Source organism: Zalophus californianus, chromosome 2, assembly GCF_009762305.2.
Source record: "Zalophus californianus isolate mZalCal1 chromosome 2, mZalCal1.pri.v2, whole genome shotgun sequence".
NCBI lineage: Eukaryota > Metazoa > Chordata > Mammalia > Carnivora > Otariidae > Zalophus > Zalophus californianus.
In genome coordinates, this window is record NC_045596.1 from 55,741,761 (window position 1) to 55,761,142 (window position 19,382).

Here is a 19,382-nt window from a genome sequence, read left to right on the forward strand (position 1 = left end):
GGTTGGACAGACCTGTTAATAAGGCAAAAATATTGAGCCAAAGGAAAACTGTGCAGAATATTTCCTGAGTCATTTATACTTCTCCTGTTAATTCATGTTGAGTATACTGGGTCTGTATTGTGGTTTCATACAAACTGGGCTGATGATTATTTAAGATGTTTTCATCATTCTTTCTGATTTGGAAAACCACATTTCTTTCCCCCCTCAAAATAAAATTTCAATTGCATTCTTTGGTGTATAATCATGATTTCCATTGTTCATCCTGGCCCACTAGGCTACTAATGATAATATAAAGAGTCCTTTACCAATTGACTTTATATGAGCTTGGCTATCACTGACATAACTTTACATTTAGATTTTACTTCTCATAATGGATAACCGTGAACACTACTAATTATATTCCCCAACCACAACTGGGTTTACGGTACTATTCAGCCATCATCTTACCATCTTTCTGATTTATTCACGCTCATAATGTGCCACAGCCTCAATCCCAAACCTTCACCAGAGCCCTCAATCCTCCTCTCAGTTCACATTGTCCCACGAAAGAAGGGAGCCAGGCATTGAAAATATAAACCTTCCAAGGCCCCCTATTAATGGTATCTAACAAATGAAGAAACATAAAGAGCAAATGAGTGGGTGCATGCGTATATTATAAGGAAAACTCTAAGGGGATGAATATACCCAGAAAAGACAGAGGGAAGAGAAGTTAAAGGAAAGTAGATCAGAGGTCAGAAAGGAAGGGATAAAGATGAAGATTATTGAGCTTAGAAATTTGTGTTACACATTTGGTTGTGATGGGAAGGCACTGGAGGGGTGTTCATAGGAGAGTGACATTCTAAGATGTGTGTCTTTGGTGAAAAGATTTGAAAATTGAAGACTTTTTCTTTGACTTCATAGAATATTCCAATCCTTTAGCCCTTTCATTATATTCCATTCTATTCAATCCCACTTAGCTTCATTTCCTTTCTTATTCAGACTGAACACTCAAGGATTTTTTTTCAGAAGGAAGTAACATATGACATATACTTTGAAAGAGTGGAACAGAAAGAAGCTAAGAGAAGTTTTCTTTGTCTTCATAGAACACTTCATGCCTTAACACTCTGATTATATTCCATTCTCTCTATTTCCTATTAGCCTCACTCCCTTCCTTACACAACCCAGACTTTATCTTTGACTATTTCAAATATTATCTTCATACTACATATAACACTTCTGCCTCTCTGCACTTAATACTGTCTGGAAAATGCCCAACCATGAGCTCAAAATCTACTGCCACGCCATCCAAGCAACTGAATCCTAAAGTAAGTTAGTTTTCTGAACTTTTTTGTCATCTAAGAGTGTTTATCAAACTTTGTCTTGTTGGCATTAGAGTTAGCTGTCTTCCTCAACTCTCCTTATACTTTCAATTAATCCTACTAAAAAACAACCTTCCTTTCTGTTTTATAGACTATATTGAGTCCATTAAGCCCTAATACTATCCACCACCTACTACAATACTTCAATAACTTGATAAATCTCAACATAACTTTAACTGTCTCCTTCAAGTCTCAAAGACTATGGTGACCTTCCTTTATGTCAAAGCTAATAGCTCTTTTGATGCTTTTTAAAAATTTCCTCTGTAATCTCTCCTTTTAAATAGATTGTGGTAAAAGTAATAATGATGATTATAATGCATGAAACTGACTGAGCAGCTATGTGCAGGGTAATTTATATATTTGCCTCAATTAACCTTACAACTATTACTCTTACATTACTAATAATGATTAATATACCTTACAGATGAGGAAATTGTAGTAGAAAATGAATAAGTTGCCCCCAGGCATACTATTCTATTTAGACCTATTAAGATTTACTTCCTGGCAATTTTTATAATTTTCTTCCTTTAGCTATTTCTTCTAGGTATTTTGCATGGACACCTCTTCTTTACACAAACATTGATATTTTCTAGGACTCTGACTTCAGCCACTTCTTTTTAACTCTACATATTTTTCCTATATGATCTTATCCACTTTAAACATTTTAATTGCCACATACAATTAGCCAATTAAAATCAGCTTCAAATTCTCTAGATTCAGCTTTATAACTGTTGTCTCTCAAATTTAGATAGGTGAACCAAACTGAGTCCTGAAATCTCCACATATTTGTTGGCTTCCCAAATTAAAATGTAAGCAATATGAGAGGCAATGTGTAAGCAGAATCTTACTTTAATCCCTAGTAGTCAAAGCATTATCCAGTGTTCATGAATTCCCAGGTCATTCCATATATTCCAGACCTAATATTTTATTATAGTAAATTAAACTGGAGCATAGCAGCTATAATAGCTCCTTTTTGAGATCAGTAAATAATTTTCAAGGATTTGTCAAAGAGTCAGTCTCTCCAGATTCAAGTTTATCTCATTGGTAATTGGAAGAGATTTAAAGAATATTAAAGTAGGAAAACATTATAAGAATATAGCCATTGCTTGCATACTTATGGCAACAGTACTTCGTAGTATATCTTTGTTATATCTCTTGTAAGTTAAAAACCTTGACAATTCCAAGAGTGTAGCTGTCAGTAACAGAGGAAAAGGCACCCCATCTCCATTACTACAAAAGCACAGGATATGTTCTGGTCCATCACTATTCTAAAATCACCTACTGTCTGTGGAGTATGATATTGTTCATAACAAAAGAAAACTACTGTTATGCTTATTTTTCACATCCATTCTTTCCAACTGTCAAATATATTCCATAGGTTTCCTATACAGTTGAATCACAAAATAATGAACTTAATAATACCCATTTTTTAGTATAACAATCTGAAATAGGGGGTTAATTAAGTTTATACCTTTTTCCCTTCTTCATTCACAAAGAAGTGATATCTCTGGAGCTTTAAATTCTGAAGGCCTTATTTTAATGTTGTCCCGAACTACCTTTTGTCCACTGAGTTGCATTTCTCATATTCTCTAGGGTCTAGAACAGTACTAAGGGACTAAGTAAATGATCAAGTGAAGGAAACAAAGGAAAGAAGAAAAGAAGAATGGAAGGAAGGAAGGGAGGGAGGAAGGAAAGGAAGGAAGGAAGGAAGGAAGGAAGGAAGGAAGGAAGGAAGGAAGGAAGGAAGGAAGGAAGGAAGGAAGGAAGTAGATCTTCAAATTCTCTGGTTCCTTCCTGGGCTGTATTGAGTCTAGTGATAAGCTAAATCAAATGCATTCTTTTTCTTTGTTAGTGAACTTTTGATTTCTAGCATTTCCATTTCATTCTTTCTTATACTTTCCCTCTCTGTGCTGAAACTATCTATATAATCTTCATCTTGTCTACCTCACCATTAGAGTCTTCTATTCAAAACTATTTAAATTCTCTGAGAGTTCCAACAAATCAGTTTAATAACTGACTTTGGTTCTGATGATTGTTTTTTTTTTAATCTGTAGACTTTTTTTCTGAGGGCCAGACTTAGGCTATACTTTAGTAGATAATAAGGTTAATATTTTAGTGGTTGTACATGAGCACTTTTCCTTCTGTGAGGCCATTAGTGGGGGAGGGGCTACATTCATTGATTCTACAGAAAGAAAATTATGTACTTGGAAAAGAGGGTTCTCTCGTCCTAACAAACCCTGCAGCCCTGACCATGATTCAGGAGGGTACCAAGCTAAATCACTTCACATTACTCTGATTATGACTTGGGCACTGCCAGCCAGTACGATGTTTTTTATCACTTCTTATTTATATTGCATATTACTAGAAATACTTGGTTGTCAATAATATATTTACAGGACAGAAGAGCTCTTTCAGTTTTTAATATTTATTCATAGTAGGTAATTCATGTTTGTAACACTAATACAGAAAAAGATACCACCCTGTTATTTTTTTAAATATTAATGTTAATCCATTTTATTCCAGGTTTAACATAAAATAAATCAAGCATAAAATTCCTTCATCACACTTTCTAGAAATGTCAAAATTCAATCAAGTAATCAATACCTGCAAAGCGTATTTAGTAATTAAGTTTAATGCAGTTCCTAAATTTGTCTTTTACTGCCACATAATGGGAACTTCCATATTTTTATGATTCTCTGAAATGAGGGGAGTAATTTAGAGCCAAATAAGTCAAATTGATAGGTTTTTATTTTTTCAGATATGATGCTGATTTACTTCAAAACAAAAGAAGTAACCTTAAATTAAAGACTTCCTATAAATACCCCTGGAGGAAAGTGAGTGAGGCACAGTGTCCAGAGCAAGACCAGATCTACAGCCATTAGTTGCCCTCCTGGAAACAAGGTATCCTTCCCCTAACCCTGGTATAAAGATGCTTCCATTTGTAAAAGATTCTCCCCTAGGTTTCAGTTAGATAGACTTTCATAGAGTGCCTATAAATGCATATTTACATTCTCTCCCGGTTTGGAGAAGTTAGTCACACGGGGTGTTGTATAAATCTAATCCACCACACGTCTAAATGATCACTTCAAGACTACATAAGAGAAGACTCATCAGGGGAATTTTTTTTTTTTAATCTCTACATTCAGACTGGACTCAGGAGTTCAGATAAACCCTAAAAGGGTGGGTTTGTTCTACTCAGGTACTCTCATGTTCCTCTGAACAACTAAAGAGTGGGGTCAGGTCATCCCCTCTCATGTAAAAGCTAGTTGAAGGGAAAAAAACTGAGGAAAAGGAGAAGGGAAAATTATTATTTGAATGAGACATGAATGCTTTGTTCCTTCTGGAGCATTCTAAAGTATTAAATTACAAGTGATATATGGATAGATAAATAAACAGACAGTGGACAAGGGAGAAAAGATTTTTAAATATTGATAAATCTGGGATTTTCCATTCTCAAATGATTTTTTTAGAACTCTAAAATTATAATTGAGTTATCCTTTGTTGGCTGTTAATTATTCCAATAGGAACACTTTATTTTTTTATATTCTTTATGAAGAAGAAATACTTATTCATCTTTAATAGAATTGCTGATGCATAAGAGCTTCATTAAATTAATAGTCACATTAAGACAAAAGTCAAATTAAGTAAAACTATGCTTACTGGATTATCTATCATATAATAATTTAAGCTGGTATTATTTGAACCAGTTATACAGGATTTCTGTTCAAAGCACACTAAAAAAACGGTGAATGTGCATTTTCTCACATAGTTTCTTTTATCTATATTTATCTATATTTTGGGGCCATCACATATAATCAAATTGATAGGTTCCCAAAATAATAGTGGGATAAGGGGAGGGGGTTCTTCTAAATTATTGAAGTGCCATATAATTTGACAATTATTGGATAATTATTAGACAATATGACAATTATTATTATGGCAAATTAGACATTTGCCATATAATAAGTGTACGAAAATCTGGCTCCAACCAATTAAATCTTCCTACTTCAGAAACCCAGATAAGGCTAAAAGGAATGATTTTAGAGAGATCAATAAATATATCAGTTAACTTTATATTGTTAATCTTTAGGTCACATGTGCTGTACAATGAAGTATAGGCTAATTTAAAAATAACTGATCTATATTAAAGAATAAAATATTATCTTCTTTAGGTACAAATTCATATTTTTGTTTCACCAGTTAACATTTTTATTTTCTTTCTGCAAAAATGTTAAAACAACACCAAAGGGAAATTTTAGCACTATAAACAATTTTAGGAGATTTGTTTGATTGCTTAATTTGTTCCTCTGTTTGTTTATAATATGACCCATTCTAAAAGGATTTAAGACAGCTTGCAAAATAAGTAAAACAGAATTTTTTTTAAAAAGATATAAATTGATAAGGGAAAAACAAGACTAGGGGAAATAATATAAAGCCAGAGATGCAGTAAGCATTCCCAAATGAGATGCCATAATGCCCTATAGAGTTCTAAATATGGCTAAGATATTTGACTCTAAAATTCCTGGTAGGCAAAAACCAAAAATACATGCAAAAACAAGAGATAAGTAATATCAATGTATCTAGGACATGAAAGTATATCCGTAGCTCAAGAAAAGCCTAGGTATTGGGACCTGTCAGGAATTTCTCCAATGTTGTTTATAGGGAAAGAGAATGAGGCACAGATCTTTTGTCTCATGCATCTTTACAACTAACAAACGATGGTAAAACCTATTGGTTTCTTTCTTATGTAGCCTCTCAGCAAAAAAACAGATGTATAATACCAAACAACATTATAGCAAAGACCATCCAATATGTGGTCAAAACCATGTTAAACAGGTAAACAGGTAATCTAAAATTAAATATATATATATGTATTTTGAGAAATGGATGGAGTATATAATTTGCAGGGCTTCCCCCATCAGTACAATTTTGCAGCCAAGATCTTGTTATGAATTAGGCACTAAAGCATTCATGGTCTCATCAAAAACTTGAAAATATTTCATTTTATTGGAATATATATAGCATACAAGTAATACATTCTCACTTCACAAAAAATTATATACTATAGAAGATAAAATGAAATTATGGAAGTTATTTTAAAAATCAGACATGATCTAATTAGAAATAACCCATTAAATACTTTAGCTATATTTAACATCTGAATATTCATTTGGCAATATATTATGAACCTGACATCATTATTAATAAAATACTTTTTGGCACTTATATTTTTCACATTTTGAGATATTAAATAGTGTTATATAAGTGTCTTGTATATATATTTTTAGTTAAGAGTAGAGATAATTTATGTCTTGAGGGAAGGGAGAAGACAACCAACTAGAGATTGGCTTTACTTTCTTTGAAGAAAATTGAGCCTAATCAAGACACACACCTGAACATAGGGTGTTTTCAGAGAAAGATGAAAAAATGGATGATTAAGAGCCTAAAGGTTTATGCCACAGCATACAGTGGCGGCAACATTAGGACTGGAAATTTTTCCAAGTGGTTGATACCAATCTCCCGATTATTCTGTAAAAAGAAAATACTAATACATCACCCATAGAATGGCTACTTTTAAGCAATTCTATTTCATGGTAAGCCCTCCATGACAAATTAATTGCAAAAATGTATCCCTAAGTAACTAAATGAGTTCACTCCCACTTAAAGAAGTTGAGTTAGAAGCCAATTAATTGTTGAAAGACATTTGCAGAAAAGGGTAATTTTGTTTTAGCATCATTCCTGTTAGATAACAACAGTAGTTAATAGCAGGACCAAATTTTCTGTTGAGGGTGCTTCTAATCGGACTAATAAAGCCATGCATTCTTTTTTCTCTCTCTAGGAGAAGAGAAATTACTAAGATATATATTGTATGTTTTCTGAAACAACCACTTTATAAAATTAATCTTCATAGGGTCATTCAAAATGAAGTTTCTATTATTGGCCTACATCTTGTGTGTTTCTTTTGCAAAGGTGAGTAAATAGACTTCTAAAATGTAGCAATAGTGTAACCATGGAACAACTGTAGACAGGAATTCTCATTATTAACATGTTAGTATAGTGCTGAAAACACTGAAGCAGAGAGACGTGTTAATGCGCATGAGGTTTGTTGTGCCAAACTTTTCAAAAGATATTTTAAAAAGCAAAATAATAAAGTTGTGTTATCTAAATGGCTAACCAGCAAGGAAAAGAGGTTAGTTCAAAAATGCAGTGGGCTGGAGGAGGACAAAGTTACAGGGAACCAGAATCCCGTGTAGATTGTTTTAACAGAGTTTATGTCTTCAAATTACAGAAAGCTGGATTGGGCTTCTTCTGGCAGTGATGTTCCATTGCTGGAAGTGTTTAGGTAGAGTCACAAGGAATACTTGATGGAGTTAAAGTCAATGGACATAATGACTTTCAATGTAGCATAAGCAGATGAGACTCTGATGTAAGAGATAGCTGATGGAAAATTCTTAAGCCTAGCCAATGAGTGTGCTAAATATCCTTTTTTGTAAAAGGAGAAACTTATGACACCTTATAGAATGGTTTTGAGCATTAAATATTTATCTAAAGTGCTTATTAGAGTTCCTAGGAACTCAAATGCTGCTTGATATTATTAACTACTATTGCAATTATTATTATCATCCTGGGCAAATTTCAAGATATTATTCTATCTTCTAAAATTACCTGAATTAAACTCTAATTCTTAAAATAGTAAATGATGAGTTTCTACACCATTTTTTATTCTTGGCATAATCTGTGGTGAATTCATAAACTATATTGAAGCTTAATTGGAGAACAAGTGAATATATGATCCTTCTGCAAGTGTAAACAAGTGGAAATTATACTTGCTTGTGCACACACACACACACACACACACACACAGAATGCAAACAAAACCTGAGAATGAAAGACAGCAGTAAAACCAGAAATATGAATAACAGCCAGATGGTCTTTCAGTTGATCTTTCAGATTTACCAATTTCAAACTAAAATCCTTCAGCCAAAGTAAAACTTTCTAAGGCAACTATTGAGCTCAAAAACATATGTGGTATGCCTGGGTGGCTCAGTTGGTTAAGCATCTGCCTTCAGCTCAGGTCAGGATCTCAGGGTCCTGGGATGGAGTCCCACTTCTGCCTCCCTGCTCAGCATGGAGTCTGCTTCTCTCTCTGCGCCCCCACCCCCTGACGCCTGCTCATGCTCACTCGCACTCTCTCTCTCTCAAATTAAATAAATAAAATCTTAAAAAAAAAAAGACATATGTTGATCCCAGGTGGAGCCCAGAGAGCCTCCCTGCTCAGTGGGGAGTCTGCTTCTCCCTCTCCCTCTACTCCTCCCCACCCCTGCACCCCCTCCCCGCTTGTGCTCTCTCTCTCGCTCTCTCTCTTTCAAATAAATGAATAAAATCTTATAAAAAAGAAACGCTACTAAAAAGACTGTACAAATTCTTCAGTAATATGGAAATCTGGGTACAGGTGTTTTCAAATAAATAGCCACATTGAATTAATTTTTCCTTTGTTTTAGATGGGCTTCCACTTCCCTGATGAGGTGAAACTATTTTCCATTTACATATGAATATTTTTTTTTACCTTAAAGTGTATTTTACATTTTAAAAGTCTCTGATTTCTATACAATGCAGTTTTGTGACTACTATTGCTGTTAAAATATTAGTGCTATTAATCTGTTCTTATTTGATAGAAAAATGTTTATGGAACACAAATATATTTGTGTTTAACCTATTTCCCATAAGGTCTTTATTTCTTTTCAATGAGCAGAAGCACTAAGTACGTGCACTCTCTCCGCAGTGTGATAAAGTTTTTGCTATGCTCGATTTTCCTCTACGTGCCTCTATAAAATTTATGACAGTGTACTGCACTTACTTGAAAAAATTAAGTGATGAATCTGGAAAGGTTGTGCCTGTATGAAAGACCAGAGCAGAAGAAAGCATGATCTAGGAATTACTAGCAGAAAGAATGTGTCCCAAGGAGCTAGATAACTTCTGGGCAGAAAATACCCACAGAGTATCCCTCTGTAGGAGACCACAGCATTCATCAATTAACTGATAGTAGATTTTTTTAAGTTCTTTGTCATTTTTGCCTCCTATTCTGATGACAGGAGTGTGCTAAGAAAATTATACTTGCACCTACCCACAAGTCTGCACTAGATAAACATGACAATCTAGAAAAGAAAAGCCAAGAGATGTGGTCTGCATATGCACACTTTTGACCCAATACCATGAGACATATGGCAAAGCTGTAGAAAGGTTTTGAAAATAACTGTTAAAATGAAAATGGTACAAAATATTCTTTTGAATTTCTTGTAAGAGTTAATATTTTACTTATGAGAAACTAGGGCTCTATGGTCACAATACAAATCACTGACATTTGTCTCTGTGAACACTCTGAAACCTGTAGCACTTGTGCATCATGCATCATACTTAAGGATGAAAATATGCCTAAGGAAACATTTTTAACTCAGTAATTCAGGAAACCAAACTAAATTGGAAAGAAATATTATATACAATATTAAATTACTTTTTTCTTCCATGTTTTATTTGAGTATAATTGGCACACAATGCTATATTAGTTTCAGGTGTCTAACATAGTGATTCAACTTCTCTATATGTTATGCTATGCTCACTACAGGTATATCTACAATCTGTCACTATAAAGTGCTATTACAATGTCATGGATTATATTCCCTACTCTGTGTCTTTTTTACTCCCATGACTTACTCATCCAATAAGTGGAAGTCTATATCTCCCAATACCCTCCACCCATTTTACCCTCCTCCCACCCCCTTCCCTCTGGAAATGATCAATTTGTTCTCTATATTTAAAGGTCTTTTTCTACTTTTTGTCTATTCATTGTTTTGTTTTTTATACAATATTAAATTTTAATGAGGAAGCTGGCCTGGCTGGGAGATGTAGTAACTAGGTCTGAACAAAGAAACCTGGTGTGTTCTTTCCAGTACTTAGGATCCCAATATCTAGCACATGGACAGCACACAGTAGGCACTCATCTTATACTTTTTAAAAATAAATCCTTGATTATCCATCAAGAAAAAGCTTAAAATATCCCAAAGCCACTGAGGAACAACCTGCACTTATTGAGAATTTATATTGCAAGGCCTTGTTTAGTCACAGGAAATTTTGTAATAAACACAAATGATGCTCTAATGTACATATCTGGTGTAAATAAGCCAATTGTGCCCTGTATATGAAAGTTTATAAGTAAATATGAACGAGAAATTTAATGATAGTGTAGAAACACTGGCACTAATAGAATATTAATTTTAGCCATTGCATATTTATTTTGTAAGAATGTATTTAGAAAACAGAAGAGTCTACATAGTCACAGGAAAACAAGGCAAACAACTCTATCACTTAAGAAAGAAAATGCCAAGTTGCTTGGAGAGTTTTGTCAGTTATAGTCACTCTGAATGTAGGTAGAGCTCTAAAGAATGGTATTTTTCAGTGGCCTGGAATTTAAAACAAACATTATTTTCTTTGTCGTTTTAGAAAGTTCTCTCTTCTGGTGAAGAGGTAAAATATATTCATATTTATTTATATTTTAAGATATTAAAATGTAGTCTATATTATTTTCTTTTTAAAATAGTATTTTTAAAAAACAGTGTTTCTATCTAATAATGTTAAATAATTCAGTTTAATGTTTTTTTTTTCTTGAAAAGCTAAGTAATTTAGAAACACCTTCTTTGCTTGCCATGATGGGCTCATTAAAAATACATATATAAATATAAGCATATGTGTATTTATATATCCTGTAATTTTCCTATTCATAGTGATATCTTGTCTGGTTTCACTGCCAGCACTTTAGATTAAATGATTTAAACCGAAATTTAAAGTTATATATCATAGAAAAGTACTGTTGATAAAGAAGGCAATATTTTCTAACAAACATGAAAACTGGATCTATGATAAATGGTGTCTGCCACTGACAAGTTAACTTGGAATATATGTAAAGAAAATGTCTGTCAACTGGCTCGCATTAACATAAACACATAAGAAATGTTAAATATAGTTTATAATATTTTAAAATATGTATGTTAAAAACATTTAAAATTCTTTAAATTATAATTAAGCTATGCAATGAATCAAATAATCTAGAATCTTGATATATAAACCAATATATACCAAAATTGCATGAAACATTTGTGATAGTAAATAAAATTTTATGGATGTGGGACCAAGAAATGTCTTAATTTTCTGTAAATTCCTGCATAATTTTGGGACCTTGGAGCTCCCTGCCAGTCTCACATACATGTAATAGACAAATGTGGGACAACTGGAGGTTGTAGAGGTCCTTCTACAGAAAGAAATAATTTGAAATTTAATAGTGAATGCATCAGCAATATTAATAATCCTCTCATTTAAAACACAAACAGCACAGGGAAAATTAAATGTCAAAAGCCAGTAGTAGATATTGCAAAATGATAACCACATTAAGTCTAGTTAACATCCATCACCACACAGTTACAATTTTTTTTCTTGTGATGAAAACTTTTAAGATCTACTGTCTTAAAAATGTTCAAATATACAATAAGGTATGAACTATCATCAATTATATCTCAATTTTAAAAAAACAAAAAAGCCAGTAGTCACTCATCCACATCCAGTCTGCTTTCCTTCTTAATAACAATTTGAGATGCTTGGCCTTGATGAGTGGACAAGGATGCTACAGGATGGGGGAGGAGACCAAAAGGGTGCCTGGAAGGGGTATATCTAAGTGAATGCTTTGGTGGGGCACTTAAGATGTCTGGGAACAATGAGAGCAGTGGGCTGGGCAGAGGGTACAGAGAAGAAGGCCTGCCTGGAAATACCAGTTCTATACTGTGCACACGCTTTCCTTCTATTTTTCTCCTGGCCTAAGCTGGCATATTGTTCAGTTTATAACACTCTGATTTGCTTAAACACAAAATATTTCTCCCAGAATTGAGATTTATTCAGTTTTCTCAAGAGATTATTAGTTTGAATCACGAAAATTATGGAAGCATGTTACCCTTAAGAAAGAGACTAAATTGGAATGCTTACAAAAAATAATCTTCACTCGTTGTATAGCATCATGGTCATAACACGGGTAATATATAGATAGGTTAGGTATAAAGAATCAACTTTAACTGATTTCTTTGCTTCTCCTTTAGGATTACAGTGACAATCATTACCCTCTTGACCCATCTCTGAATATTCTCTATCCCACATCAGGCCTTAATTTTGCTCCTCCTTTTCGTCCTTCAAGGAATAAAATCCCCAGTTACCCTGGGAATCCTGACCCTGATTCAGGGGTACCCTCGTATCCCTGGATTCTCAATTCTCCAGGAGCCCTCCTCTACCACAGTCCTAGTTTTACCATAATTACTTCGTCGGTCCCCTCTTCTCCTCAGATATCTTCTTACTTTGTCCCTCCCTTGAGTAGACTTGAAGGACCTTTTATCCCCCTCAGTGCTTCCATGCCTGTGGCTGCTGAGCCCCATATATCTACACCTCTTGTAACTACACCTACTACACCTCCCAACCCAAAGCTTATTGCAGTCGAGCCTGGGCCCCTAGAGTCTGATGAAGCCGAGCCTGCTGCTTCAGAACCTCAGCCTTCTTGACTAGGTGGGTTGCCTAAACCTTACTCCCATAGAGCACGGAATTTGTAGGAGATAGAAAGAAAGTGGATCTCCCCATAAGCCAACAAATATCAGATTAAATATTTTGAACAGCTTTATTAAGATACAATTGGCATACAGCAAACTACAGATACTGAAAATGTACACCATGGTAAGTTTTGACATATCTATATACCTATGGAAAAAAAAATCCCACCCTCCCCTTTCTCCTATCCCTAATCTATTTTCTGTCCTTACAGACTGGTTTGCATTTTCTAGAATTGCATGTTAACAGAATAATACTGTAAATATTCTTTTTTGTCTGGCTTCTTTCACTCAGCATAATTATTTTGAAATTTGTCCATGTAGTTAAGTACATCAGTAGTTGTTTTTTTTTTTTTTTTTAGGGTAGCATTTCATGATACAGCCATATCATATTTTTTTTTTTTTACCCATTCATCTGTTAGTAAACATTTTAATTTCCCAACTGGATGCTACTGATTTATTTCCATTTTTTTGTTAATGAATACTGTACTGGTTTAAACCTCCAGTTCAGGGTTAAATAAAAGTGATCAGATAGACATCCCTGCCTTGTTTCTGATATTAAGGGAAAACATTGTTTTTCACATATATACATGTTCATGAGCTTTATTTTAGGATGGCATTAGATCACTATGCTGTTAAGGCTTTCAAGCAGTAACAAAGAAACATTTTTATCTAAGGCTCCTTTTTCCCATTACAGAGATCAAACCATTCTGAGTACTCAAGTTTATGCCCTGTGAATTTTGGGATTTTTTTTTTACTCTTATGAGATCAAAAACTTTTCCCTGCCCTCTGTGAGCACTAGATATTGTTCCACTTTGTCTTTCAGTGGCTTTTTAAACCTGGCTTCAGGGGGTATCTTCATGTGAATATCCATACTCAGTTGAAAATATGAGGGTGTCCTCTTTAGATCTCTGTATTTTATCTTTGTCCCTCGCTTTCCTCCCCGACGCTCTGCCCCGTGAATTTCAGCTACCTTGTCTTCCTGGACTCCTAGCTCCATCTCCCTCCACAAACGAAGGCCAGGAAACTCTCCAGGCAGTAAGCTAGGACAATCATAGGGTTCACTTTATTTGCTTCCTGTCTCTTAGGGATCACTGTCCTTCACCATTTAATGTTCAGATCTCAAGAAGCTGCGGCTTCTGCGATGTTTGGTATCTTTTTAAAAATTTTTTCCAAGTAAGAGGATAAAACCACTTTCTGTTACTCATCTTGACCTAAATTATACTTTTTAAAAGTAATCATTCTTTAAAACTTCTTTAAGAAGCACCTATTCCCTAAGTTTTAGTGGATGTAGTCCAAGCAATGGCTATTTTATAAAAGGGAAAGTGGGATTCCCAACTACATGGAAGATGCTCTGAATTCAGGGCACAGGCTGAAAAGAAATGGGAGCTTAAATCCACCAGTGAATAAATTCTGCCGTACATTGCCACTAATCGAATGCTGCTAGCAATTGTTTCCTACATGGAGGTACAAATTTTCTTCCTGTTCCCTTGTTTCTGATAAACAAACTGAGGTTTCTAAAGGGGAGGAGGGTAGGGGGATGGGTTAGCCTGGTGATGGGTATTAAAGAGGGCACATTCTGCATGGAGCACTGGGTGTTATGAACAAACAATGAATCATGGAACACTACACCAAAACAAATGATGTAATATATGGTGATTAACATAACAATAAAAATTAAAAAAAAAAGAGCAGGATCAAGTTAAAAGGTTGTTTGAAATTGCTCCCGAGAAGTCGAAAGAGCTAGCCTTATTCTATAATGCTCCTCACATCAACAAGTTTATTCAGTAGGTTTCTTTAATTCAAAGCACTGTCCAACTACCAGCATATGCTGTGGCTCACATGGGGGTAGAGGGAAAATGTTGGAAAGTATGCATAAAGAGAAATAGGACTTGATAAAAATGGGCCTTGAAAACACTGCTAAATATTTGGACTTTTTCCTTAGCCAAAGGAATTTATCAAGAATCTTCACTGAGAAGAATGATTTGACCAGTTCTCTATTTTCAAAAGCTAAATATGGTGGCAATCTAGAGTATTCTAAATATGAGTTATAAAGAGATCACCAGGATACAACTTCCTAGAGAATAAAGATTATTCAGGAAAGATAGGCCCAATATAATGAATGAAGTACATTTTACAATGCATGAAAGATCTTTTTTTTTTTAGATAAAAAAATGAAATTTTCTAGAAAAGAGAGTAACAATCATTTATTTCTGTAAGTCATACATGATACTGAGATTTAAAAATCACACATTAAATAGACTAAATCTCATCATCTGAAACCACCTTGGAATATATTTTTACTACATGAAAACGAGAAAGTGGGGTGTGGAGAGGCATTTGTCCTGTGTCCTAGAGCTTCTGCAATTAACTTATGTCTTGGGTAAGGAACTTAGGAACTGAGTAGATAGTTCTTCCTTAAATTAATCCAAATTAAATGTGATGAATATTCTAAAATAATAGTGGTCAATAGAAGGAAGAAACTTCCATAGGAGGTATAGGGGTTGAATTGTGGATGAGAGGAACCATTGCCAAAGCTGACACAAGTCATTCTGTATTATATCCATTCAGCTTCCCTTCTTACCCCACACCAAGAACCACTGCCTTAGAAAACAGGAAAAATGATTTAGATCCGAACTCTCCCAGTCCCCACCCCTTCCCCCAACAAATGTGTCTTCCATCCCCTGTTATACATTATCTTGGGAAGAAAGGCATTGGTCAAACGTTCATTTGTGCTCATTCTACCTGAGTTCATCTAAACAAAAATTTGGTTGCCCTCATTCCAAGTTCTTACTCCTTTATCACATCCAAAAGCCATTCCACTTTTACTGTTATAAAATTGGACAGGAAAATGTCAAGGCTTTATTTTACTTTATTTTGCAAGCCAAATCAGAATTTCTATTGAGGTGACATCAGTAATTAAAGTAGAATTGAAAATCAAATGTGAGGGCAGTTAATATTGTTGGTGATGCCTCTTAATAACAGTTATTGTCGAGACAATTAAAAAGCTTTAAATTTTAATATTGCTATATTCTTTGGTTTTTACTTATTTTACTATTATATAAGATCAAAAGATATTGGTTGGTAAATCAGTTCAAGATGGGCCAGTTTAATAATTTCATATTTTCAGTAAACATTTATGTTTAATTTCTTACTATATTAATTACTTAATTCATAACAAGTAACAGAGAGAGTGTGCTACTTTTCTGGAAAAGTCTCTTAAGGCAGAGAAGGAATTCTATTTTATATCACTCAGTATCAGAAGATTGTGTTGATCTGGACCCAAGGCCCTCACACAAAGGAATCCTATATAATATATACATGCATGCAAATAAAGCATGATACTGAATGAACATTGCATTTTAAAATAGTTACAAGACTGCATGCGTAATATATACAAGAAGAAGAAAATAAACTTGAGTCTCTTAAACGTGTATCTTAATCGTAGTATAGATTTGTAGGTGATCTTTCAATATAGACCTTTAACATTAAAATCACAAAACAATATTTTGCTGTGTGAGTAATTTTATCATTCTATTATATAAAACTAATATGTTATTTTCCTTTTTCCAGATATTGTTGAACAAATCAATGAAATCTACAAAAATCTACTTTCTTTTCCAGACTTTCATTCTTTTATATTAAAAACACTATTCTCCCATATTGATTGGTTTGTCATTTTTTTTTCATCAGACTTCATTTACACAGAAATGATGTTCATGTTGTACTTTTCCCACTCAAAATTTTAAAAGGCTATTTCCTAAATATGTAAATAATTGTCAAAGATTTAAACATATGTTGGCAATATGTGTCTTTCTTTTGAATAAACACTATCTAGAAAAAACCCAGCACAAATAGAATTTTTTAATGGTTTGTTTCCAAGTTATTTCTTTTGAAAATGTGACAGAAGGTAGTTAAAGGGGAGACAACCATCATTCCACAGCTCCCCCCTTCTCCTTCCCTCGAAATGTTTCATCTACTTTTTAAAATATTTATTTAGGGGTGCCTGGGTGGCTCAGTCGAATAAGCATCTGCCTTAGGCTCAAGTCATGATCCCGGGGCCTAGAATCAAGCCCTGTGTCAGGCTCCCTGCTCAGCAGAGAGCCTGTTTCTCCCTCTCCCTCTGTTGCGCCCCCTGCTTGTGCTCTCTCTCTCTGTCAAATAAATAAATAAAAAATCTTTAAAAAAATAAAATATTTATTTAATATCAATTCACATTACACTTACCAGTGCTAAGCACTCTTCTAAGCTCCTAGCCCTGGAGGTCAAAAATCAATTTTACTGGGCTGAAGTTAATTGGAAGGGCCATGGTCCCTGGATAAGCTTTTGGAGAGCTTTGGCTCTTCCAGCTTCTTTCTGTGGCTGCTAGCTTTCTTTAACTTGTCTCTGGATCATTCTAATTTTCAAGGAATGTATCATCACATCTTTGTCTGCTCTGAGATTTCCATTCTTTTCCTCCTGTGTGTGTCCAAATCTTCCTCTGCCTCCCTCTATAAGAATACATGTGACTGCATATAGGACCCACTCAGATAATCCAATCTCTCCATTTTAAAATTAAAATCACAATTTAATTTAATCACATCTCTCAAAGAGGTATTTTTGCCAACTAAGGTAACATTCACAGTTTCCAGGGATTAAAACAAAGATCTCTTGTGGAGACACTTCATATCCTACCACAGTAACAACAGATAGGATTTAGACTGAAGTTAGGTGTTGCATTGATGAAAGAATACTTAGTTGAATCACTGTACTCAGACATGAGAAGACGGATGGTATTTGAGCAATGAACCAATGCTTTGGCAAACACACAGCTTCATATCTTCAAGTATATGAATCCCCATAAGTCAGTTCCTAGTGAAGTCTGTTTGAACCTGAAAATCAGGGGAAAGAAAATGTACTTATAAAGCTGAGATCCTGCTAACAGAGTTGACTCTACATGAGGTAGGAAGGAAAGGAACTTAAATAAGAAGTAGGTTAATATTTTTAAGGCTCCCCTGGGACTGCTTACAAGTAGTAGAAGGAGAAACCAGGGCAGAGGGGCACTGATGGAAAGTGTGGTGGGAAAGTGTGGCAGCGTGATGTATCTGCTGCTAGCACAGTCACATGGGTTACACATGGCCTGGAAAATTCAGAAGCGGAGAAAAAAGTTTTGAAATTTTGATTCTTTGGGGCCCCAAAAAGACACAAACTTTGACATCATTACAATTTTGACTCATTGTAAGATTGTGCATTTAGTAACACAGTAATACTATTATTATCCCCATTTTAAACATTAGGAAACAAACATGTAATTAGCAACAAACATATAATGAAGATCTTTAAGAACAAGGGAGGAACACTAAGAGGACAAAGGAAACCTTGGATAAAAGTTAAATAATAACAATGTCCCAACATGCAAAAACATTCAAAAATTTTGAAATCTCAATGCCACTGTCTAAAAAGACCTTATGATGTGAGTAAAATTTCCCCAATAAAATAAATGGTGTTACAAATGACAACAATCTGAGAAACTCCTGATGACAGTACTTACCTTCAGAGTTATAAATAAAAATAACTGGCACAACTAGCTAGTATCCTATGGAAGTGGGAACATTAATCTTCTCTACTTTCTCATTGTTTCTCTATCCTCCCACATACTAAGTTTTGACAAGCAAAAACAATAAGACAGAGATCAACACTATACTCACTTCTGGGAGTTCTCTTGGAAACTTCCTGTAAGAATGAGAATTTATGGCCCAGATTGCAGTTGCTGAGTACAAGACCCCATTCCATCCAGCAGGGTTAATGAAATCCTCAGACTCACCTGAATAAGAAAAGGAGGAAATCTTTTTTTTTTTTAAGAGAACTTTGCAAGGAGAAAGAAATTTAATTTTTGAGAGTTTAAAAATTGGAAGAAATTTGTATGACTTAATTTCAGTGCAATTTTTTATCACTGACTGGGAGTCAACCTTAATTAGTAGACGAGAAATATTTAGTTTGATTTATTCCTGAGCCTTCTAGGAGCAGAAGCTGAACTGCTCACTTTTTTTTTATTTAAATTCAATTAGCCAACATATAGAACATCATTAGTTTCAGATGCAGAGTTCAGTAATTCATCAGTTGCATATAACACCCAGTGCTCATCACATCACGTGCCCTCCTTAATGCCTGTCACCCAGTTACCCCATCCCCTGACCCAATTCCATTCCAGTAACCCTCAGTTTCTTTTCCATAGTTAAGTGTCTCTCATGGCTTTTCTTCCTCTCTGATTTCTTCCCATTCTTTTTTTCCCTCCCTTTCCCTGTGATCCTCTGTGCTGTTTCTTATATTCCTTATATGAGTGAAACCATGTAATTGTCCTTCTCTGATGGACTTATTTCACCCAGCATAATATCCTCCAGTTCCATCCACG

At 34.5% G+C, this 19,382-nt stretch overlaps 1 protein-coding gene across 3 annotated transcripts; it reads left to right on the forward strand.

The window, feature by feature from the left end:
* The first annotated feature begins 1,133 nt into the window (after positions 1-1,133).
* Positions 1,134-16,615, forward strand: PRR27 (proline rich 27). Of its 3 annotated transcripts, none has more exons than XM_027600206.2 (7): positions 1,134-1,304; positions 4,117-4,259; positions 7,198-7,328; positions 8,861-8,884; positions 10,857-10,880; positions 12,497-12,953; positions 16,565-16,615. In XM_027600206.2, the coding sequence occupies exons 3-6, from the start codon at positions 7,281-7,283 to the stop codon at positions 12,947-12,949; spliced, it is 549 nt and encodes a 182-aa protein (XP_027456007.2). In that variant the 5' UTR covers positions 1,134-1,304; positions 4,117-4,259; positions 7,198-7,280; the 3' UTR covers positions 12,950-12,953; positions 16,565-16,615. The 3 variants fall into 3 exon arrangements, with proteins under 3 accessions (XP_027456007.2, XP_027456008.2, XP_027456009.2); XM_027600207.2 differs by having other exon boundaries at positions 7,270-7,328; XM_027600208.2 differs by lacking the exon at positions 8,861-8,884.
* The last annotated feature ends 2,767 nt before the right edge of the window (positions 16,616-19,382 follow it).

Coding starts and splice junctions, on each gene's coding strand:
- PRR27 (XM_027600206.2), top strand. CDS start 7,281: ATGAAGTTTCTATTATTGGCCTACATCTTGTGTGTTTCTTTTGCAAAG. Junction 7,329..8,860: donor TGTGTGTTTCTTTTGCAAAG/GTGAGTAAATAG, acceptor CCTTTGTTTTAG/ATGGGCTTCCACTTCCCTGA. Junction 10,881..12,496: donor TTCTCTCTTCTGGTGAAGAG/GTAAAATATATT, acceptor CTTCTCCTTTAG/GATTACAGTGACAATCATTA.